The 24,816-nt window shown below is 36.7% G+C and overlaps 1 protein-coding gene across 1 annotated transcript; it reads right to left on the minus strand.

Moving 5' to 3' along the window:
* Positions 1-7,142: 7,142 nt before the first annotated feature.
* Positions 7,143-17,562, minus strand: LOC132617058 (coatomer subunit alpha-1-like). The gene is made up of 3 exons (XM_060331931.1): positions 17,096-17,562; positions 12,001-12,495; positions 7,143-10,344 (listed from the first exon to the last, which is right to left on the minus strand). The coding sequence occupies exons 1-3, from the start codon at positions 17,301-17,303 to the stop codon at positions 7,388-7,390; spliced, it is 3,660 nt and encodes a 1,219-aa protein (XP_060187914.1). The 5' UTR covers positions 17,304-17,562; the 3' UTR covers positions 7,143-7,387.
* Positions 17,563-24,816: the final 7,254 nt, after the last annotated feature.

Here is a 24,816-nt window from a genome sequence, read left to right on the forward strand (position 1 = left end):
CTAAACTTGATTTTTTAAAAACTGAGCAAAACCGATTTTGGAAGCTTTAATATAACTTGTGACTTTAACGGATTGATTTAGTATAATTTGGACTAAAAATGATCAATTTTATAACATATGGGATTGATTTGAACATTTTTAAAACCTGTGGACTAATATGAGCCTGTGGACCATATTGATTTGAAGACTTTATGGACTGTTTTGACCGTCTTAATAACTTGGATTATTTTGGACTAAAATTGGCTAAAAATCTAAAAACATAAAATATGGCTAAAATATGGATAACAATAGTATGTCAAAAATGATTTTTGAAACTTAAAGTAAAAAACCTTTTTCTAAACTCGGGTGGGCTTGCGTGGTGTTCTACCTAGGTTAACGCCTTCGGGTTTTAACCTAGGTGTTCTAGTCCGAAATCCAAAAAGCCCAATTTTGAGCAAAATTCTACCATTCAAGTGGTAAAAAGCTTTACGAATTACTGCACTGTTATTTTTGAGGAGGAATATGTTTTCTTCCTTAACTATTTTTTTCTTCTCTTCTAAATAGCATCCAACATCGTCTTCTCTGAAATGTGATAGTGTGAGAAATTTCTTCTTCTCTTTGTTCTTCCACATTAACACACAAGAAAGGCATTTTGTTCATGAGTAGAACTCCACATCCTGGAGAGACGAAGTCGGTTTGGAGCAATTCTTCGACACAGTCTCTACAAGGATTTCACTATTGTCAGCAGATATACAATCGAAATTCATGTTACTGTTTAATTCTTACACCGACAAATAATATTAACAACAAAAAGGAAGAAAGAAAGCAAGATAAATTGTTGGTGTTAAATGAAGAGTTTACTGTTCACTTAAATGGAGGTTACTTTCAATCTCATCATATTACGTATACTTTTAGACCAACATTTATGAAGATAAAGGAAAAGGAAGAAAGCAAGCTAAATTATTGGTGTTAAGGAAAAACATTATTTTCCACTTAAATATGGGGTTTCAATCTCAGAAAAGGATCTCCTTTACCATTCTCTTCTTCAATATTCACATGACGACCACCCAACCTCAAAATATAGAAAATGAGAAAAGATAAACCTTAGAACAAGGTCTACTATGTAACGAACTAATTAAGAACGGTACAGAGCTCCCATCCTTGTCAACTTATGCCCGTTTGGCCATGCGTCAAATTTGAAATTTGGGTTTGTTTATGACATTTGAACAAAAATTTTAACTCCAATTTGAAATTTTGATTTCATATCCCAAATTTACCTAAAAGGTAGGATTTCAATTCCATATATGTGATTCCAACTTTTTTTAAAATTTAAACCTCGAACCATAATAATTTACAAAAAGACCCATAATTTTAAATTTTGCAAAAAGAGACTCATGCTCAACGTGAAAAGACAGAAAAGATGACAAACCGTATGCCAGTTCAGCAAAAAGTTCCCAAAGATATTTTCAAAGTTTTTTGGTAAACCCCACTCTTTCCTCTCTCATTCCAGCCCTAAATAGAAACATCTTTCAGACATATCTAAATAGATACTATGTTTACATATGGATCCCTACATCGTTACATTCCATTTAAGATTAGGAATACGCGATGGTCCATACCGTACCATGTGGGAGGATTGTATAAAGAATAGCTAGTTAAAAGTACTACTATTTGTTAATTTATTGGACTAGTTGAACTTTGTAAAATTATGTGTATTTTGAAAGCATGTAATAATTACAAGCATTTATTTATAAAATAAACATGGAGATATGCAATTTATTAACACAACGCCTTAGGATATTTCGGTACCTTGTTTATTAACTATAATTTGCTTCTTTGATAAAATCTTATATGAGTTAGGGAAGTTTTGATAGTTTTTCACAAATTGTGGAATTTTCATATTTATAAAAAAAAAAAAAAAAAAAAAAAAGGATACAACTTTAAAATCTAAATTGCACGTCTAAATAAAATTTCAACATCAAATCATCCTCTACTCAAAATAATATTTTTATTCATGATTTCAAGTTCATGTTCAAACGCCTGCTTAGAAGGAAGGAGTCCCACTGGTTAGAGTGATTTTCCTTGCAGACCATATAATAATTTGGCCAAATACATATTCAGCCCCTTAAAGTTGTCACGAATTTTCATTTAGACATTTTAACTAAACTTATTTCCTATTGAACACTAAAACTATCGGTAAAGTATACCTATTGAACACAAAAAATTCAATTACGAAAAAAGGGAGCGTGTGAAACTCAAACGCTGCTTAGGTGGCAATATAACCAATAAAAAAAAGCCACGTCACTAAAATGCACATCGTCTCTTCCGATCAAACCCACAACCGGCCACCTCTGCCTCCCCTCCCTGCTTCCCTCTTCCACTATTACAACATGATATATGTACCAACAATTACTGTCTAAAAATGATCACAACCTCCTTTTGAAATTTGAACTGGAATTTTTAATAAAGACAACATACCACTCCCAATTGCACTTATTACAAAGAACAGAAAAATCAATCACCAAATTGGTGCTTTGAATCTTTTTGTTATAGGATTAAGATAAGGAATCAGCAACACCCAGGAAGTCTACCACCCTTATTGCACTCCTTAGATGTTCAAAACCCCAGAAAAAAATCCAAATATAAATGTAGTAAATAACTAATAGTTTCAGTTATGGTTCATTTTGACATGCTCAAAGGACTATCTAGAGAGAAACCGTGGTGGGTCATCACACCAGTGATGGATTTTTCGATTATCAAATCCAAGTAGTCGGACCACTTTCTCTCTTCAATTCTCGGTGTCCTCACTCTCTACCACAACCTTGGACTGACGCCGCCGCAACCTCCAACACCACCTTTGTTTTCTTCCGTCAAAAGTAAAGCTTACAACAAGCTCAGTTACTAGAGTAAGGAAACAGCCTTCTCCTCATTGAATTATGCTATTCTAGCGTTTAGTTATTTGATCTTTGAAATTTTGAGGTTATATCATTCACTGAATCTCTAGGAAAATCAACACAAGAAATTAGCAGGAAGATGAAACAGAAAGTAGAGGACAAGAAAAAAAAAAAAAAAAAAGGGGAAAACAAAATTACATTTCAGTCATAAGTACAAGGCTTCACGCGCACAATTTCAGGTGACATTCACTAATTGTGCCAGGGTGTATGTTATTTGCGGATGACATAGTCTTGATCGACAAGACACGCAGCGGAGTAAACGCTAAGCTGAAGGTTTGGAGATAAACTCTGGAGTCTAAACGGTTCAAGTTGAGTAGGACTAAGACAGAGTACATGGAGTGCAAATTCAGTGACATGACACATGAGTCTGGCGTGGAAGTGAGGCTTGGTACCCAGGTCATCCCAAAGAAAAGAAGTTTCAAATATCTCGGGTCTATTATACAAGAAAATAGGGATATTGACGATGATGTCTCACATCGTATTGGCGCAGGGTGGTTGAAATGGAGGCTTGCTTCAGGAGTGCTGTGTGATAAGAAGGTGCCACCAAAACTTAAAGGCAGGTTTTACAAAATGGTTGTGAGACCGACCTTGTTGTACGGGGCAGAGTGTTGGGCAGTCAAGAGCTCTCACGTCCAAAAGATGAAAGTTGCAGAAATGAGAATGTTGCGATGGATGTGTGGGCACACCAGGCGAGATAGGATTAGGAATGAAGATATCCGGATAAGGTTGGAGTAGCATCAGTGGAGGACAAGATGAGGGAAGCGAGGCTAAGATGGTTTGGGCATGTGAGGAGGAGAGGCACAAATGCTCCAGTGCGGAGGTGTGAGAGGTTAGATATGGATGGTTTCAGAAGAGGTCGGGGTAGGCCGAAAAAGTATTGGGAGAGGTGCTGAGACAAGACATGGCGCAGGTTCAGCTTACCGAGGACATGACCTTAGATAGGAGGTTTTGGAGGACTCAGATTAGGGTAGAAGGCTAGTAGGTAGTCGATGTTTGATCTATAGTCTATTGTCCTTTGTTTCTTGCTATTATATGTGGTTTATTGTACTTCGATTATCTTATTTATCTGTGGTAGCTGCTGCTCCTTTTTGTTTTCAGACTGCTCTATTTTGACTTATTCGCTTTCTTTAGTTTCATTTGCATTTTGCTTTGAACTGCTTCTGCTTATCTAACCTTTCTCGTTGTGATTTCTCTTGAGCCGAGGGTCTTTCGGAAACAGCCTCCCTGTCTTCTGAGATAGGGGTATGGTCTGCGTACACTTTACCCTCCCCAGACCTCACATTGTGGGATTTCACTGGGTATGTTGTTGTTGTTGTTGTATTCACTAATTGTGCCACGTCTAAATACACTTTGTCAATAGTTTGAGTGTTTAATAGGAAATAAATTTAGTTGAAATGTCTAAATAAAAACTTATAACAACTTTAAAGGGTTGCTTATGCATTTAGCCCTAATAATTTTATACAGGTTTCCTTTTCATTGGATCAGGAGATTTAGTTTTGTAATGCATTAAAAGTATTATTTTAGTTATATGACACCTTTTATATGAGAATTGATAAAAAAGAAACGGAAAAGAGCCAAAATTACCCCTAAATTTTGGGAAATAGTTCATTCATACCCTTCGTTATACTTTAAGGCCAATTATACCCTTACTGTTATACTATGGGGTCAATTATACCTTTGTGTCTAATGGCTGCCACATGGCATCATCCCAACCCTTCAAAATTATTTTACCCTCAAATAATTTTTTACCCACTAAAATAACCCAACCCGTCCCCATTTTTTTTTCCAGCCAAACTAATACGGAATTTTTTATTTTTTTTGCTGGAAAAATTATCCGTATTAGTTTTGCTGGAAAAAAAAAATAATTCGGGTTGGGTTGAGTTATTTTAGTAAGTAAAAAATTATTTGAGGGTAAAATAATTTTGAAGGGCTGAAATGATGCCACGTGGCAGCCGTTAGACATAAGGGTATAATTGACCCCATAGCATAACGGTAAGGATATAATTGGCCCTAAAGTATAATGAAGGATATAGATGAACTAATTTTTAAAGTTCGGGGGTAATTTTGGCCCTTTTCCAAAAAAGAAAATACAGAAAAATTGATACGGAAAAGGGCCAAATATACCCCTGTACTATTGGAAAAGGGTCAAATATACCCCTCGTTATACTTTGGGTTCAAATATACTCCTGCCGCTATACTATTCGATCAAATATATCCCTACTCCGTTAAGTTTGTCCAAGATGGACATCCACTCATACATGGCATTGTCATTTGATGAGGTGGATGCCACCTTATCGGCCCCAACCCATTTTACCATTCCCTCTATCCACTAAAATTTCCTTCCCCTCCGTCACCATTTCTACCGCCATGACCTCTGTACCTCAAAAAGATAACCTTTGTTTATCTTTTCATGCCCTGCTAACTGTCTCTGTTTTGTTCTTGTTGCACCTTTAGCGCTGCTACTGCTTCTCCGATGACTAGTGTAAGAGAAAACAATGGTGAGCACACACATATGCGACATTCAGACGCTAAGAAAAGTCTGGCCAGCTACAACATTAAAATTGGCGAGAATGGCCATGGTGGCGGCAATGGCGGTGGAGGGGAAGAAAATTTTAGTGGATAGAGGGGAGGGGTAAAATGGGTTGGGCGATGAAGTGGCATGCCACGTGGCATTCACCTCATCAAATGACAATGTCACGTATGATTGGATGTCCACCTTGGACAAACTTAACGGAGGAGGGGTATATCTTATCCAATAATATAACAGCGGGGGTATATTTGGACCCAAAGTATAAGGAGGGGTATATTTAGCCCTTTTTCAATAGTACACGGGTATATTTGGCCCTTTTGCGAAATTGATAACTAAAAATATTAAAAAGGTTGTAGGGTCATTTTCTTCTCTTACAGGAGATCATTGCCTTTCCGACATCACAACTTGTGTGATGTTTCCTATTGTCAAGTTGCACGTTTACAAGAAGCCCTGTTTGAATTAGAGCCCGTTTGGATTGGCTTATAAGTTGCCTATAAGCTGTTTTCAGCTTTTTTGAGTGTTTGACTGGCCAGCTTAAAGTCATTTTATCCATGAAATAAGCTCAAAAAAATAATTGGGCCCTTTTGGCTTAGTTTGTCTAAAGCAGCTTATAAGCTGTTTTCAGCTTATAAGCCAAAAAAAAAAAGTTAGCCTACCCCAACTTTTTTTTTTTTTGGCTTATAAGCTGCTTATTTTAAGCCCATCCAAACAGGCTCTTAATCAACGAAATGAATAAACAGCAAAACGACTGCTCTGACGTTTAAGTTTAACATGATACTGAAAACAGAAAATTTACGTTTAGTTAATGTATACTAAGCCATAATTTCTGTAACCATCATAACTCATTAGTCGCATTCGTTGAGAAAGATTATTCAACTCTTTCGCTAATTTCACATGAAGATCACGTAAAATAAATCAACATCGACATGCGCTTAGCATACTTCATTAACTCTTGTGCTAATTTCAATAGACGATAGGTAAAATAAAATCAATTGGGAGTAACTTCTTAGAATAAATCATGTTAAACGGTATTACTAGTTAAAAAAATTAGCCATTTGAAAATTAAATAGTAATGCAAGTTTTAACTCAATAACATTCAGAAATATGCATATGCAATATCTAAATCCTAACATGAGAAAAATATTATTTCGGTGAAAACATTATGCTCTAAACACTAATGATATTTGGGTAAAATTGTCACAAATCTACCCCCACAGTGACGCAATCATACTATACAGTCCATATGTGCAAGTGATTAATAATCACATTTGAACTCCAAAACATAATTCATAACCTCTTAAAAGTGTTCTCAAAAGAGGGCCTTAGTTTCATTTCTGTTGTCCTAGAACTCTATGCTTGGTGCTTCAAAAATGTTGAACAACAAATCGTTCATTATGTTAATTTTGCCAACGATATCTCCTAATTACTCTTATGCTGGATATCAGCAAAAAACTCAATCATGCGCAGCTGTAAGGATAATAAGGTAGTAAAAATTCTTAGCAAACTTTCAAACTCATCCATATACTTTCAGGCCAAAGTAACAAAGGCACAGAAAGAGTCCCAGTTCTTCAACGCTGACGACACATGGAGCGCTGAGCTACGAGAATATATAGACCTAGGCAGCATTCAGGTCTTCAGGCGTTTGCACTTTATATACCTAGCATACTTGGTCACCACACTTCAAAAAATTGGTTGAAGTCAAAATCTTACATGTTTTATTACAATAAAAAAATTAGCCACGAAACTAAGTAAGGAACGCAAAAAGTCTGTAAAAACTGACTGCAAAAATATCGAAACAAATATAAACCGCAGATACAATCCGATAAAGAGCATGTCCATAATTACCCACGCCTAAACTTCTAAGACGTAGAACTAGAATCATCTGAATGACATGGCCGAATACAACTGCATTGAGAAGCTGAAATCACCTGATCTGTGATGCCGAGCAAAGTAAGCCAGAGGCATCAGCTCCAACAACTGCAAGATCACAAACAGTACAGAGCTCCCCTTGCTGAGATGTTACAAAATGTGTACCACAGTAAGGACAAGTGACATCCTTCTGACCCCGGTATATCGGGACATATGTTGCCCCACAGACTGTAAAGGGATTTCTGAAATCATAGTTCAACTGTGAAACATCTCGCATATTTTTCTCAGCTGCCTGCAGAACCTGGCGGGCTGTTCTGGCTTGGCTTTCATTGGTGGGATTGGTCTCCAAGAGTCTCCTAGCAAAGTTGGCTGCGGTGCTAAGATTTCCTGCCTTGTAGCAGATAGACATAGCATTCTGTAATGCGAGTCTCAAGTGAGGAAGCTGTAGATTACAGTGAGTGAAATAGGCTGCCAGCTCCTGCTGACGAACAGGATTATCTTTCAATTCCTTCCTCTTAAGCTCCATCTGCAAACCCAAAACATACTCTTTCACTATGACAATCAACTCCTTGACCTCATCCACTTCTTGTCTCGACTCAACCACAATCAACGGAATGGTGTGAAGGATGCTCAGGAATAGTCTAAGGGCATCAGAAAATTTCCCACCGGTTGTCGCCTTATAAGCAGCTTTAAGTTTTTCCTCCAACTGAGCAAAATCGAATATAAGAGCAGGTGGACCCCGAACATTAGGACTAGCTGACTCAGTCCAGCCTCTCTCAATTGCCACAGTGATGACCGGCGCCGAGGAGAAGGCAAGCAGATGAGTGTGGCTTCCCACATGAAGATCAATAAACAATGGTTTTAAAGGAGAAAAGTTCCTAATACCTAGTTGTCGGTTCAACAACCGCATAGCAGTGTCAAAATTTCCAGCAGCTGCATGTTCAGCAGCTAGAGATGATTTTTGGACCCAAATCTGGCTCACAGGCATGCCAGGTGTTGGGGTGACAAACACAGAAGAGCGCGCATTGGAAGTAGCCTTTGGTGTGTCAGTATCAGGTGGCAAATCCAGATCCTCAAGATCCCATCCTCCCTCCTCATCATCATTTCCTTCTTGCCCTTCCTCATCACCAAGCACCATACTGATGTCCCCATTCTGCAGATTTTCCACCTCACCAATGTCCAATGACTCGCCCCAGTCTGCATCCGCAGCCTCTTCATATTCCTCTTGCCCTCCCCTGCCTGCAATATCCAAACCACCCTCAAATATCCCTTTTGTAACCATCAACAAGGGCCAGTCTCCACCACCCAAGATGGGAGTTGGGGGCATCAACAGTGAAGGTTCCTTCCCCTTTGGCAATGATGGAACATTATCCCCCAGTTCCTCTGCAAGACGCTCAGCAGTATCATTGAGCCCGTGGACTGCAGCTGTGATGTATGCAAGAGGCAGATGACCAGCATTTTCCAAAATTTTAACACGCTCACGGACATCACCGAGGTACAAGGCATCATGGAATTGACCCATTACTTCATTTTTTACCTCAGCAATTTTCATCATTTTAGATAACTTTTCCACGTTTCCTGTTATTAGATATAGGAAAGACAGCCTCTCAAAATTCTTCATCTTCTGGTAGGCATATTCAACAATACCTGCATTGCCCTGCCGAAGGGCTTCCACGCCAAGCCTATACCAATTATCTTTTTCATCAATCTTCTTAGCAGATTCAAGAGCTATCTCAATATTCCCACTTTCAAGTGCTAAGTTGAAACGAGTGCGCTCATCCTTCACAAAATGAAGAGCAACTTCTGGAAAACCCTTCTGCTGCAAATATGAAATCATGGCCTGACCACAGAGCTCTGAGTTTCTTATCATACTCATAACTTGATCGTATCTCTTTCTAAACAGACACAACTTGAAAACATATTCAGTTGAATCAATAATAATAGGACGGTTTTTGCCATCTCGATCCAAGCAAAAGATAGTGTTCCCATATATTTTTGTAATATAGACAGGAACATCTAGGGTTTTGACGATTCCACAATCCCCATTGGGGAGACAGTACTTAATGTGGGTAAGTGTGGTATATATGAATACCCCATTGTCATCCCAGGCACCGCTCTTGACACGAATTGTCTCATGAAGGGTGCAACGGTGCGCAAGCTTCTTATCAGCTATAACTATGGAATGCTTGCTAAGCAAAGCGACACTTTCCATATCAGGTGACCAAACAACATACCTGATGAAAGAAGTCTGAAGATCCCCAAGAATAATTCTCTGCTGGAGATCAAAAATGACAACTCTATCCTCTGCCCTACATAGTAAGTTTCCAGTGCCAGCATAAAATATCGCATCAGTAGCCATAGGAAGAAGGCTTTTCTTGACAATTTCATTCCTGAGATTTTTGACCAGGACTTGATTAGTGCTCTTCTCAAGCACCGCAAACCTGTTTCGGGCAACAAACACAGCTGATCCTCCGGTACCTCTCTTTGCATCTTGAACAGTATCACCCCTACCATAACTATCTTTAGGTACAATGTAAAGTTCATAGGAACCACCATCCGTGTCTGAACATATCAAGACAGCATTTTCTGTAGGACTATATGAAAGTGTTCGTGGACCTTGATTCACATTGTTTGAACCGGGCCTTCTAATTGGTATCAACTGTGTGTCCTTCTGAGTTGAGTACTCATACACACGGAGAAAGCGATCCTTTACATAAAACAGAGAATCACCGCTCACAGAAAAAGCAGGACGTTCTCTCTCCAACTTGAATACTATCATCCCACTGTCATGACCAGCTGCTAGAAGATTCATCTCAGGATGAGATGCAAGGATCCAAAACCTGTCATGCTCCCTGCGAAAAGTCTGAAGACCAGTCCTTTTTGTTGCATCCCACACTCGAATGCTCTTATCCTCTGAATTTGAAACAATAATATCTTGCCTTGGATGGAACAGAACACATGAAACATTGTTCATGTGGCCTCTCAATGTGTCCACCTCCCAAGCCTTTGTATCTAGGAACAAGAAGGCACACTAGCAATCAGAAAACACTTAAAAATGTAAGATTTCTTCAACAAAATAAGCAGTCTTTTACCCAGAAAGATTCCGTTCAATAATTTTGCTGCCTAGAATAACAATAAGATGTCCATAATCCTTCTCAAAAAAACAATAAGATGTTCATAGTTCTACAGGCTGAAGCAGCAACTTTTATCCAGCTATTTGCGTCAAGGTGAAAAACCCATTCTTGCTCCAAGGAAGGAAAATTTAAAATCAAGAGTATGATCCTTCCAATGAGGAGGAAATTTTTGCCACATTATCTATAGCAAATAACTGAACTGCAGTATTAATGCAAAACCGCTCATATGGAACAAAGCAGCTATATGCAAGTTGCTGTGGAATTTGTGTAAACAGGAAGACAGATCATCAAGGCAAAGAGGTATCTGGAGGACATCGGAATCAGTGAACGAGACTTGATACAATTGGATAAGTACTTTCCATCAGGATTGTATGCAAGCTTCAGAGGTAATATCCCTAAAGTACTATGGAGGAAACTTATCTGTAATAATCACGGAACTCCTAAATGGTTATTCATCTTAAGTATTGCAGCTCATGGCAAACTTAATAGAAGGGACAAACTGGCTTCATGGGCTGTTATCACAGATCAAATCTGTCCCTTGCGTAATAGAGAAAATGAAACCAACAATCACTTATTCTTTGGATTGAATGTGATTTTTCAGCTGAAGTTTGGGGGAAGATCTTACAGTGGCCAGACAAGTTTTCAACTGGCAGGCAGAAATGGATTGGGCACAGGAGCATATGAGAACAAAAAATGCAACAGCTGAAGTCTATAGAGTGGCAACGGCAGGAAGTGTCTATTTAAACTGGAAGGAAAGGAATCAAAGAATATTTCAAAGGAAGCTGCCAGGCTCTCAAGCTCTCAAACTATAATTAGACAAGCGATCCGGGAAGTAGTCTGTAGATGCTATAGGAAGCCAAAGTTATCAGGAAGGCTCAGGGAACTGAATAATTACCTTTAGAGTGGCAATTTTGATACTTAGTACATGTAATACCTGTTGAAGCTTATGGTGCATGTGACAAACTTTAGAGTTTAGAGTATGTTGGTTTTGCTCAGATTGTAAATATTTCCTTTGGTAATAAAAGTTTTATTTACCCAAAAAAAAAAAAAAAAGTTTCAGCAACAAATCAAGCAAGGTCTAGACCCACCAACCCACACCCCAAAAAAAAACCTGGAAAAGAGATGACGAGGATGAAACTTTTTGCTGTAATGACATCAAACGTACACAGCATAGAAAAATGTAGTTGACAACATTTATAAACTAACGGTAGGGATATGACCATGTCAGATTTCCAAGATAACAAACAATTCCACTGATTGAGGAGATCCTACTGGACCAGATTTCTGATTATAAGCTGAAAGGAAGACACAAGATAATCCTACTTCTAAGGACACGTCAACAACACAAAAGCTTGCTTTAGGGCTAGACTGAGCTATAACTGAAAATATAAAATAGCATGAATTTTGCAAGGTATCTTTTCATTAAATGTACTTGATTTGGTGTTCTAGGTTCAACAGGATATGCAAACTGACTATGTGTGACAAAGCAAGTAAAGATGACCATCCAAATACATCAGGAATTTCAGGAGCATACCATTCATACGCCAAATTTTCACTTGGCGATCATCTGCACCAGAAACTATAAGGGGGAGTGTAGGATGAAACGATGCCCAGTTAACCCCTCTATCATGACCCTCCAAGACATACTTCACCACAGCATCCACTCCACCAAAGAAATCAGTATTCATCTGACTCAACCGCAAGATATCATCAGCGGGAGAAACGGTTTTCTTTCTTAGGGCACCAATATCCCAGACACGAACAGTCTGATCCAAAGAAGCAGAGACAACCAGGTCCTCTTTGGGATGAAATGAGGCGCACATTACATAATGATTGTGGCCAGTCAAGACAGAAATACAAGTACGAGACTGCCAGTTCCATATCCGAATAGTCTGGTCGTCACTTGCACTAACAATCCATGGATATTCATGGTGAAATTGAACAGTTCGGATATAATCAAGATGTCCAAGCAGGGTAAACAAGCACCGATGCAGCTTATAGTTCCAAACCTTAATCTTGTAATCATCTCCTGCAGTAACAAGAATTTACATATACAGAGGAAACAGTCTATAGTCAAATTCACATTATGCATGCATACAGCAACACATACTCTTAAGATAAGTTATCAGTAAACCAAGACAACAAACCGTCTGAAAAATGGACTATAAAATAGGTGCCTTAACATTTTTGAAGTTAAGAAAACATAAAAGAAACTACTCATTAAATTTGGCAGGATCATGCCAAGTTAACAAATACTCGTATATTTTTCCAAAACTATGTTAATCACAAACCAAAACTGAGGCTTCCAATAATGTGCCGTATAAACATTTTCTTCAAAAGACAATGCAATATTAGCAATATGCCCCGACTCTTTAATAAGTTCAATAATGGACAAAATTAAAGAAGAAAACACACAAAATTAATCTACAAGTCACAACAAATTCGTCAGATCTCTGATAAACTATCGTAAACAGAACGAAAATGGGAATAAAATCAGTCATTCTTCAAAACTTGAGGCGCATGGAGAAATAATGGGAAACCACAGCTACCAAAGTGCATCAATTACAGAGACCCAAAAAAGGTTAAAAGGGAAAAAGGAGATCTTAGTCCCTAAATTATTGTTTTTCAGTACCCGCAAGGGTGGCTCAGTTGGTTGAGCATGGGGCTTTCATAATGAAGGTCTCAGGTTCGAAACCCCCTGCCTACGACAGCAGGGGATTTGCCTTCTGGGTCGAGCTCATCGCAGGGGGCTTGCCTAGTGCGGGTCACCTCTCCTGTGTGGTTTGCGAGCTATTGCAGAGGAGCTGGGTTTACCCTGTGCGCTCCCGAAGGGTAGCGGCTGCGGGTTCCATGTCATCAAAAAAAAATTATTGTTTTCCAGTATTGGTCACTATGTAATTCAACTTTAACATATTTAACTTCAATAAAACCATATATACAAGTGTGTACCACTTGCACATATTAACTGGAACTATAATTCAGAAGATAAAATAACAAAAGTAACTTCATATATTCATGGATCACACATATACTGGCCCACATACATCAGCAGATCCATAATCCATCACACCACGGTGCAAATAGCATTTTAGCCACTGTAATTTTTTATTCAGGTTTTGGTCCCTCCCATTATCAATATAACACATTAAACCTTCAATTGAACCAACTCTGTTATTATGTTCCAGTCACACATCTATCTATATAGAATAGGAGAGGCAAAAGCATGATCTGATGACAAGTGTAAGCACCAGAAAATTTCAAATTTAAAATAGAAATTAACAAAAAAAGTTAAAACTGCATATATCAGAAAATTCAAAAAAAAAAAAATGTCAAAGTGGTTACAACTTCTGAGGGTTACAACTTCTCAGCATTGTAGCCATCATTGTAGAAGTTTCAGTCTCAGATTAACTTCCGAGGGTCTCTCTTTGGTTTCTCTGAATCTGAGTTTCAAACGAGTCAACAGAGGTTTCGGGAAGAAGATGAATTCCTCATATCAGTGCGCTCCCTCTACTGAACACGTCAATCACTATTTTCTTCTTAATTTTTCTGGTTTGGACTGATGATGGGGCTCACTCAAAAGGTTATGAATTACCCATCATATAAAAGGCAGCCACTACTATATGGTGCTCATCTCAACATAACACGTCTATTATTAATGACTTTTACTATCTTTTTCTATTTTCTCAATGTATTCCTTTTTGGTACTCTAATTAATTTATTTCATCTTTCTTTTATATTGATTACGTTTATGTCTGTGTGCTTACACATTTATTATGCAGGTTTTTGGAAAGCAATTGGCTGTGCAAAAGGTTCATTAGATTGTGTAAGAAGTAATTGAAGACGCACATTAAACAAGCTCTGTGTGTTGGCATGAAATGGTAAAAGCGAAAAATGATTCGCCAGGGGTTGGCCTGGTGGTAATTGGCTTGAGCCTTGGGGTGCTCCCGTTCGAAACCCACTGGGTGCAAACAATTTCTGAGGGCCATCGGACTGGGGTAAAACCCTGAATTACCCGTGGTGCACTTGCGGGAAACTCCTTGCCGAGGGCCTGTGCACCCCCGGGATTAGTCGGGGCTCAAAGAGACCCGGACACCCGGTGCTTAATCAAAAAAAAATATGCGGACCTGTTTCTACTCAAACCAAGGTTTACATGTGAGTGTTTCTTACTTTTTTATATTTAATTGAGTTATATCAAATCCGAGTAATTCACAAATAGTATATTGTTATATCCAATATAGGTTATTGTAAAGCAATTGTCGATCTTATGTAGAATATACTGCAAAGATGTAGAAGATTAATGTTGAAAGCTAGGTGTCTCTGGGTGATGAGAAGGATGACCTAACTCAGAAAACTTAATAATTCATAAAAATGGCATTATTTTGTGCTAACTTTTTTCAAAACAACTTGCAAAGGATGATCTAAATTGGATTACAATCCGTTCTAAACAGTAAATTGTGTAAACTCACAAAACTTGATAATTCATAAAAAGATGTCTAATATATTTTTCAAAAATAAATATAAAATTTATTGAAATATAGAACATAAAAATAAATTGGAATATAAAGTTAATTGAAATATAAAAAAAAACACAAAATTAAATATAAAGTTAATTGAAAGATAGAACATAAAAATAAATTGAAATATATAGTTAATTGAAATATAAAAATTAATTTGAACTGAAAAATAATTATTTCAAACTAAAAAGAATATCCTCTAATTGAAACGATATAGACAGCGCAACCATTCTTCCTTGAGTTCAACTTATGTGGACTATATGATGATTCTAAAAGAATAATTTGTTTATTATTTTTTTAAAACGAATCTTACAAGAAATAAAATCTTAATTATTTATACAATGAGTTTGAAGATATTGACCCTATTTCAACTTCTGCCGGGTTGAATTACTTTTATTTAATTTTCCCATGAAATCTTCCAACATTTACTTTAATTTGCTTTTCTTTTAATTTAAAGTATAATTTAAATTTTATGTAGATAATTATTATTTTTATCGATCTTATTATATTAAAACTGTAACCTAGACATTTCTCTCTCAAATGAAAAGGCATGGTTATTTCTGTCTATGGTTTGCAAGTTCCATAACGTGATTCTAGAGATTTATTTCATAATTTTAAATCATGTTACAATTCAGACTGTTTGTATCATCAACTATATATGGTTATGATACTTAGAATTTTCAAAAGTTATTCCATGACTATATGATTCATTTACTTTAATTTCATAGAGTTGTTGTTTTTAGATACATTGCAAAAGGAAGCATAATGACAATTGAATTTTTTATGACTAAAAAAATTAATTTTTCGTGATCAAACAAGCAAGATCAAAATTTGGTACAACTATTTTCCTTCGTAACGCCGCGCATCGCACAGGTACTAATACTAGTTTCAGAATAAAAACAAATGTACTTCCTCAATTCAAAGATCAAACATACTCATCCACATACATCGGTAGATCCACACTCCATCACACATTCACACTGTGATGCAAATAGCAATTTAGTCGCTGAACTATTGTTTAATTCTGGTTTTAGTCCCTGTAGTATTCAACTTAGCACATTTAACCTTCAAGTAAATCAATTGATGATTACAGTCCAATCACACATACAAACTGGAACTATTAATCAAAATATCTTTATATTTTTTATAAAGGATTCAGAAGACCTTTTTTCGTCTATCGACAAAGCAGAAAGATAAACCAATAAAAGCAACCTTCTCAATTAACAGATCCCATACTCATCCACATACACCAGTAGATCCACAGTCCAATCTCAATTCTCATCCATATACGCCAGCATATACACATTCAATCACATTTTGATGCAAATAGCATCTTATGCCCTGAATTATCGTTTTATTCGAGTTCTAGTTCCCGTATTATTCAACTTAGCACATTTAACCATCAATAAAAAACCAAATGTGCCATAATGATCCAATCACACATATAAGTTGGAGCTATCATTTAGTAGATAAACTAGCAAAAGCACTCGTATCTTTCTAAATCGCGGAACACACACATGCTCGTCCACGTACATCAGCAGATCCACACTCAGTCACACTTATGCAAAATATCATTTTAGTCCCTGCATTACTTATTTGATCCAGGTGTCACCATATATTGCTCAAGTTAGCTCATTTAACCTCATACACTAGTTTTTCCATTCAGAAGCACGGATCACACATATAACCATCAATATACATCAGTAGATCCACATTGTGATGCAAATAGCATTTTACTCACCGAATTATCATTTTATTCCGGTTTAGCCCCTACTCAACTTAGCATATACCTCAATTAAAACAAATGTGCAGCTACAGTCCAATCACGCTTAAGTAAACATAAGCAATTGCAAATTCATGGATCACACATAAAATCATCCACATACATCACCAGATCCACATTGTGATGAAAATAGCATTTTACTTCCCGAATTGTCATTTTACTCTGGTTTAGCCCCTCAATTAAAACAAATGTGCAGCTACACTCCTTTAAACTAAACATAAGCAAGTCGTAAATTCACGGATCAAATATATAATCATGCACATACATGACCAGATCCACACAGTTTATCACAAATTCATATAAATTAAATAAAAAAGGAAAATAAATCTGACCTCCAGAAACAAAGAGAGGTTGAGATTTGTGAAAATGAACACCGCGAACGGGGCCATCGTGTTCATCAAAGCGATCAATGAGAGTTCCCATACGGTAATCCCATAACTGAATCACACCGCTATGAAGACTGGCTAAGATCCATGGCCTTTGGCTATGAAAACTCAACCCTTTAACTCTATTACTCTTCGTCTCGAACTTCGTCAACATCTTCTTAACAATTTAATCCCTATCTATGCACAGAGACTGTTTGATTGAAATTGAAACCCCTAAATGATTTTGTGAGATGGAATTGGAATCAGATCTGAGATCAAATGTGCATTTTTAGCCTCAAGGCTATGCGCTAGTGTGTGCGTGTATAGATCGGGCTTTAAGAGAGAAGGGGATTATTATTTTTGGAAATAGAAGAAGAGGTGCCGCTGGTGGATCTACTTTGTTGATATGTAATTGGAGAGGTGACGAACCCGACTTTTAATATTAAGACCCGAAAAGGATTTTGGAATTGCTTTTATATTTGCTAACTAATACTAGTGAATATTATAAATTATATTCTCTCTTACAAATATAAATATCATAGATTTAGGGTGAAGGAAAATATTTTTCAAGAAAAATGTGTTCTTGAAAAATAAGTAAATTTGTACTTATTTTCTCATGTTCGGTTGGGTAATGGAAAATCAATGAATTTCTTACTGTTGACACCTAATTTTTTACTTTCCATAATTTATTTTAATTACTCAGAGTCCTTGGATAATAAATAAAATGAGCCATGCATCTTAAAGGGTTTAAATATTTTTTATAAAAATTGTTCAGGTCAATATTTACTCCTTTAAATTGATAAAGAGATTTTATGACATTACAAATCATTTAGGAATTAATTGGTATTTTATGACATTAAGAAGTATTCTGTTAGAATTAATCAAAGGCAAAACATTTTTGAATAATTATTTACTTAATGGCTAAATTGTTAAAAGTCAAATTGGCAAATGATTTATCCCCTCTAAATCCAAGCAATTTGAGTAATTAAGGGAATTGACCATTTTACCCCTCAATCTTTAATTCTGTGTGTTTGCATAATTGTTTGAAATTAATAAATTATTTTAGTGTTTAATTAGATTAATTAATCAATTAGAGGGTCGATATGGCAAATTGGTTTAATTACTAATTGTTTACATTATGGCCACATTTGGATTAACCAATTCATGGTTTAAGACAATTGGGGTCATTTTGCAAAATTAGCCTCTAAGGGGCCTTGATTGAAATGACCAAATCCATTGGCAAATCAATTTAGGTCATTAGTGCAAATTCAGCTTTAACTGGTTAATTAGGATAAATAGGGCCGCAATTGACATAGTTAATTAGATTAAGATTAACTAAGGACATTATTGCAATTAGTTAACAAGAGGGTCATAATTGCAACCCTCGTTTAGATTTAAAACCAATTGAGGCTATTCTTGCAAATCAAGACTGTTTAAACAATTAGTCGTGTTTTAAAATTAATTAAAAATGCTGATCATGTCCTAATTCCTATAATGTGATCAATAATCGATACTTTAGCATTTTTTGTTTATTTTAGTCTACCCATTTTGCCCCTTGTATGCGTATATACACCTAATATACGTATGTATACCTAACTAATATACATGGTATATGAGGCCCTCCGCCCTTTCTTTTAAAGCATGGACTAGGCCCAGTCCAAGTTGGACCGACGTGGTCCAAAACACCCACAGACATAAGGGCAAAACCCCTACTCCTCACACTTCCTTACACCAAACACATCTTATACTCCCTCTCTCTCGTCTCTTTCCCCTTCCCTCTTCTGGTAAACCCTAGAGGCGCCGCCTCTGAGTTATCTCTCTCTCTCATCGCAAAAATGGCAAATATTCAGAGCGTGCAGAGTCCTCGCAGACATAGTACAGCCCAAATCGTGAAACAATTAATGTTTGGTCTCCTTTTCACTCAAACTCGTCCCAAACATGGTACTAAATCCCTCCTTTTACTCTTTCTTTACATTTTCAAGTGAAAACTACGATTTTCTATCAATTAATGTTGTATCACTTTATGATTTTTTGCGTTTTTCTATTGGTCTTCGAGGGTTGACCCGGATCGACCTTGAAAGGAACGAATTTGGCCGTAGGTGTTGTTTCGCTTTAAATCCTAGACGTTAAATCATATAGTCAGAGGTGGCATTTGGAAAACTGATTTTGTACCACATCGAGAACGTTATGTCTTTGGATATTTTCTCTCACAAAAAGAGGGGGGGGGGGGGGGGGGGGGAAGACATTGCTTGAGATTTTGAGTGAATAACTCGAAGACTTGAGCTCTCAGTTTAAAAAATTTAAGGCTTAACTATTAAAAGTGGAGTCTCATTAGTAAAAAATATTTATTTACTTGTTTTTCTTTCTTTCTTTGTGGGGCTGAGTCTTGAGGTTGGAAGCACAAGGTCTTGTAAATCCATTCTTGACAAGGTCTGCACAAACATAAGGTAATACTTTATCTTGTTTTTGCTCTTTTAGTTCATTTTGTTTAAATATGATTGTCACGCCCCAAAACCCACCCTAGACGTGACCGGCATCCGACGTCATGAACAACATCGGAAGAACCTAAAAGATGCACAATGACACTTGAACCCGCCAGGTTCAATAATCACCTCCAACAGTTTATAAAATAAATTTAAACAAGTCTTTATAATTTAAATAATACAACCAAAACATGATAGTGTGCCCGAAAGAGTTAAACAACAACTCTTCTTCTACCCACATTCGAATGTATACTAAGGAGCGAATAAGAATAAGGAATAAACGTCTAACTCATCGGGATGCAGCCCGAAAACTAATATAAATAAATGGAATCAATAAATGGGGTGTCCCACGAACAAGCATGTGGGCTCACCAAATCAGTAGTATCAGCAAGTTCTCCTAAACGTTCTGAATGTCACGAACATACTCTTCTTCGTTACCTAACATACCATAAAAAACAACAATGGTATGCCTGAGTACTTCGTATTCAGTGAATGCCTCGGGGACAACAAGTGATATGAAAATAAAGTGTAATAACATATAAAGAAATCAGTTCTGAGGATAGTGTGACACAATATGGAAACAATTATTCAGCTTGTTTATCTCAATGAAAGACAATTATCAAAAACAGGTTATAAAGTCCTTGTCAAGTTCCAACCTCCAAATATGCCATTTAAGTTGATCATGATTATTAACAACAGTTCCATTAAAAGATAAGAATATCACACTTGCCAATACAGGCCCAAAAATCAATCATAACGAAGGGATGACCTTTGAGGTTCCCTAATCATAGCAGCGCATCACACCGGAATATGAAATTCAACGGTGGCTATCCTTCCTCCTGAATAGCTAGGCATAATCACACCCCAGGTAGCGAACCTAGAAGTGGCCACTCTTCCTCCCGAATGGCTAGGCATTATCACACTAGGATTCATAGTGGCTATCCTTCCTCCCGAGTAGCTAGGCAAAACACAACAACCAGTTTTCATAGCATAGAAGCCAATTCATAATTCATTTGTAATGTAGTCACATCATCAATTGTCATTAAGGTTCATTATGCCATATTGAAAGAATACGTCATTCCAATCAATGTTTTGAAAACGTTTAACTTCTTTACGAAAGATTTCCATATCCTAATTCATCAATGAGAATATCATTACCAACCCTTAACCATCATTATTAAGCATATCTTATAGAGGAAAACGTTCATAATATCATATACATATATAGGGTTTTTAAAAATCTAGGTTTAATGTGGGTTTGTCCCCTCACACACATTAACCACCATTTAGACATGAATTAGAGTTCAAGAAACATGAAAAGATTACTTTCTTTTCATTCATTAAAGAACCTTGAATGAAATTTATACTTCCAACAATAGCTTCAAAAAGTGATTTTCATCAAAAATAAGTTTTCAAAAGAGAGACATACCTTAATTATGCTTTATGTATCTTAACAATTCACCTTCTTAGCGAAGAACACTCAAAAACCTAGCTTGAGTCACTTTGAGAAGGATTACTTTGCAAACCCTAGGTTTTTGTTACAAGAATTATGTTAAGAATCATGGGTTTGATGCTAGGATTGATTAATAATGATAAAGAGCCTGTTTGATTGGGCTTATGCCTATAAGCTGCAAACAACTTATAAGCTAAAAAAATAAGTTGGGGTAGTCTAACTTTTTTTTTTTTTTTGGCTTATAAGCTGTTTTCAGCTTATAAGCTGCTTTAGATAAGCTAAGTCAAATGGGCCCAATTATTTTTTTGAGCTTATTTTAAGCACAAAATGACTTTAAGCTGGCCAGCTAAACACTCAAAAAAGCTGAAAACAACTTATAAGAAACTTATAAGCCAATCCAAACGGGCTCAAAGATGTTCTTACCTTTGAGTTGAAGACTTGGAGGAATGGTTTTCGTTCTTAGGGTTTTTCAAAAAGTGGAGGAATAAACAAAACAAGTGCCTTATTTATATTTTTCTAGTGAAAATGGGCCAAAGGACGCCCCCGTTTAGCTGAAATTTCCAGAGAGTTCTGGTGATTTTTGAGGCGTTACGGTGTAGTGTTATGGCCCGTAACACATGTTACGGTCCGTAACATCTCACCGTAACACAGGCCAAATTTCTAGAATGTTTTGCGTCCAGGTAGGTTTAAGTAAAACGAGCATAACTTTTTGTAAGTAACTTTTCTTGGGCTGGGCGACCTACCATTGGAAAGCTATTTCAAAGATATACAACTTTCATCAAGGAAGTTTTTCCAAATTCTCAACACATTTTCATGAAAATATCCCAGAAGACAGACCTGCCAAAACTTAGGCGAGATTAGGAGCCCTTAAGAACTTCACTGGTTGGTTTGACTTCAAAAAAACTACCTTCCACCCGAATTCATCAAGAATGGATTCATATAGATAAAATATCATCTTAACACTAGTATCCTCTGTTGATGGTTATTTAGTTCATATGTTAGTGTTTATGAATTAGTGTTGATGTGTGTTAAGGATTAAAGTAGTCTGCTCTGAAGTTCATCTAGATGGAAATTAGTTCCTATTACTTAAATGATTAACATATGATTGCTTGAGTGTTTACTTGGATTATGTGATTTGTTAATAAGATTGTTTTAGACCTTGGTAACTCTGTTAGATAAGTCTTGATTAGATTGCTGCTTGATCATCCATTTCCTTTAATGAGGTGATCCTTTTCTATGAAGCTTAATGACTTAAATGATCTTTGTGTTACTGTTTAATCTTGCTTGAACTCTTTAATCATTGATGTTTGGATCACAAGTTCTTACTGGTTGAAATAGCATGAAATGGTGTTAACTCATTAGTTTAGAGGGTTATTTGGTTCATTGACTTAAGTACTCTGATCTGAGAATTCTAAATTTACTCTTGATCTAAACATACTTACTCTCTTGTTATACTACTTGCATTAACCATAGCTAGGTCAAACAGAGGTTTACACTTGGTCTAAAAGGGATTCATTGAATCCAAATATATTTGTATGAGTCTTAATGTAAGGTCAAGGTTCTTGAATGTAATTGAATGAGATGTTATTGCTTATAAATACGTGTCAGCCTACTTGAATATGCCTAAGCTTGCTAGTTCTTCCTGAAATGGCACAAGAGTGCCCTTGGTGCAATCAGACTAAGTATATAGCAAGAGTGAAATAGTAAAAGGGCTCTAATTGGACTGTGTAAGTTTAAACAGGAAGACAGATTCATTTATATCTTCATGTGATCAAGTCTAATCTAAAAATGATGCTTTGATTGTTGAATGTTCATGTTAAAAATCAGTCATTAAGAGGAATGATTAAACTTCAAAGAGTATTGTCTGAGTCCTAGGGTTGTAGGATACAACTTTTGAACTTATTATGTCTTGCTATTTGAATCATGCTCTGTTAAACTTTAAAATTTGATAAGTGTGATGTAACATCAAGGAGGAATCTCCCCTAGCTTGGTCAAGAGAAAATGATAGAAAGGTATTTTGGTCTTGAATCTGCAGTCTGTTTGTTTGTCTGAGAACACAGAATTCTGTCCTCGTATATTTCTCCCAATCTGATAATTAGAAGTGTTCAGAATCTGCTTTGGTCAGGGTGATATGGATATTTGTCTCGGTTATAATAAGATAAAGGAAAAGAAATAAAATTTGGGCACAACACCTAGCTAGAGTTACCTAAGAGATGAGGCATGAGTTTTCTATGATAAAAATGGGGAAGATTAGAATGGTTTTAGTAATTTGTAGCTCATCTAGTTTAAAAATGTCTATTTGCATCAGTGCTACTTAGGACTAGGATGAGAAATGGCTCTAATGACAGGGTCTTGTATGGTCACAGGAGCCCATGATGTGAACTAAAAACCACATGGCATGAAAGAGCCCTTTTTTCCAGGTGCCTTGGGAGAGGATCAAAGGGGAACCAAGCAGTTCTTGGTTCATAACACCCTTCCTCCACATAAAAGGCACCATGGAACTTCTATAAGCCTATGGGGGTACATGTTCACTATATGAATATTCCATGATCTTACAGACTTCGTCATTAGACCAAAGAGGGTGGGGGGGCACAGGTTAAGGTCAATTTACTTTGTCACCATGACCCATTGAGACTGAATAATGGATTTGTGTGTAATTGTTTAGTTTGGATATAAAGGAAGAAGATTTAGTTAAAAAAGAGACCTGAATCCTAAGAATGTGGAATCAGAGCCATTTAGACCATTAAAATCACTTGAATCTTTCTTAAACAGCATGATTGTTCTCTATCTCTTTTCCATCATTTGAGTTTAGTATATACAGATTCTGAGTGACTATATATATACGTTCCTCTCATCTCCTTAAGATTAACTGAGGCTCGAAGGTTATTATGGTGCTACCTAGGAATCTTGAAGTTCATCATATCCTGCTCAGTCTATGTTATCCTGCTTGTACCATGCTTAAGTTGTTTTGATTGCAATAGCTGTCCTTTGTTTTAATGCACCACATATTGCTTATATTATGTTATTGTTGAGTATGGATGTTGTCCTATCATTCTTCTCCTATGGCTGTACTGGTGAGGATGCGGGGGTAATTTGGGGTCTGGTCTTAAGCCTTCCCCTGGTGTCCTACCATACCGTTCATGAAACCTCTTGGATCTTGTGCAGCATCAGGAATACAGATGGTGACGACCTTCCCCTTTTACTGTCTAAATCCCTACCAGTGGAACCCAATAGCACATAAATAATTACCTTAATTGCATGACTCGTGAATAAATTTGATACATATACATGTGAATGGTTACATATGTGATAAGTTCAGTAAATATAAACTAACCGGGTCCCTTTTCTTTTCGTCTCCTTCACTGCATGGCCATTTGGGCCGAGTACAAAGCCAACCTGTTGGGCCGAGGCCCAACATGTAACACCCCGTACCTTTAACCTAAGCTTTGACCATGATCCTAGACTTAGAAAATCAGATAAAGAATGCGGGAATTGGAATTTACCTGTTCAGTTGTAAGATGGTGGTTTACGCCCATGAACAGTGACCGTATTTCAGTATGCGGCCCGTAATTCAAGTCGTATACTGGTACCAAGGATTTCTGAGCATTCTGGAATTTGGCAATTGGATGTCAAATGGTTAAATACGGATCGTATTTCAAAATACGACCCGTATTTCAAAACTTATTTGGAATTTGGGAAAAATTCCTTGATGAAAGTTGTAGAGCTTTGAAATACCTTTCCAACGGTATATT

Source organism: Lycium barbarum, chromosome 11, assembly GCF_019175385.1.
Source record: "Lycium barbarum isolate Lr01 chromosome 11, ASM1917538v2, whole genome shotgun sequence".
In the NCBI taxonomy this organism is placed as follows: domain Eukaryota; kingdom Viridiplantae; phylum Streptophyta; class Magnoliopsida; order Solanales; family Solanaceae; genus Lycium; species Lycium barbarum.

What these genes read in the sequence shown, in the direction of transcription:
- LOC132617058 (XM_060331931.1), bottom strand. Translation starts at nt 17,303, where the DNA reads ATGTTGACGAAGTTCGAGACGAAGAGTAATAGAGTTAAAGGGTTGAGT. An exon ending in ACCTCTCTTTGTTTCTGGAG is followed by an intron (nt 12,496 to 17,095) that starts GTCAGATTTATT and finishes TTGTTACTGCAG; the next exon opens with GAGATGATTACAAGATTAAG. An exon ending in GAAAATTTGGCGTATGAATG is followed by an intron (nt 10,345 to 12,000) that starts GTATGCTCCTGA and finishes TCTTGTTCCTAG; the next exon opens with ATACAAAGGCTTGGGAGGTG.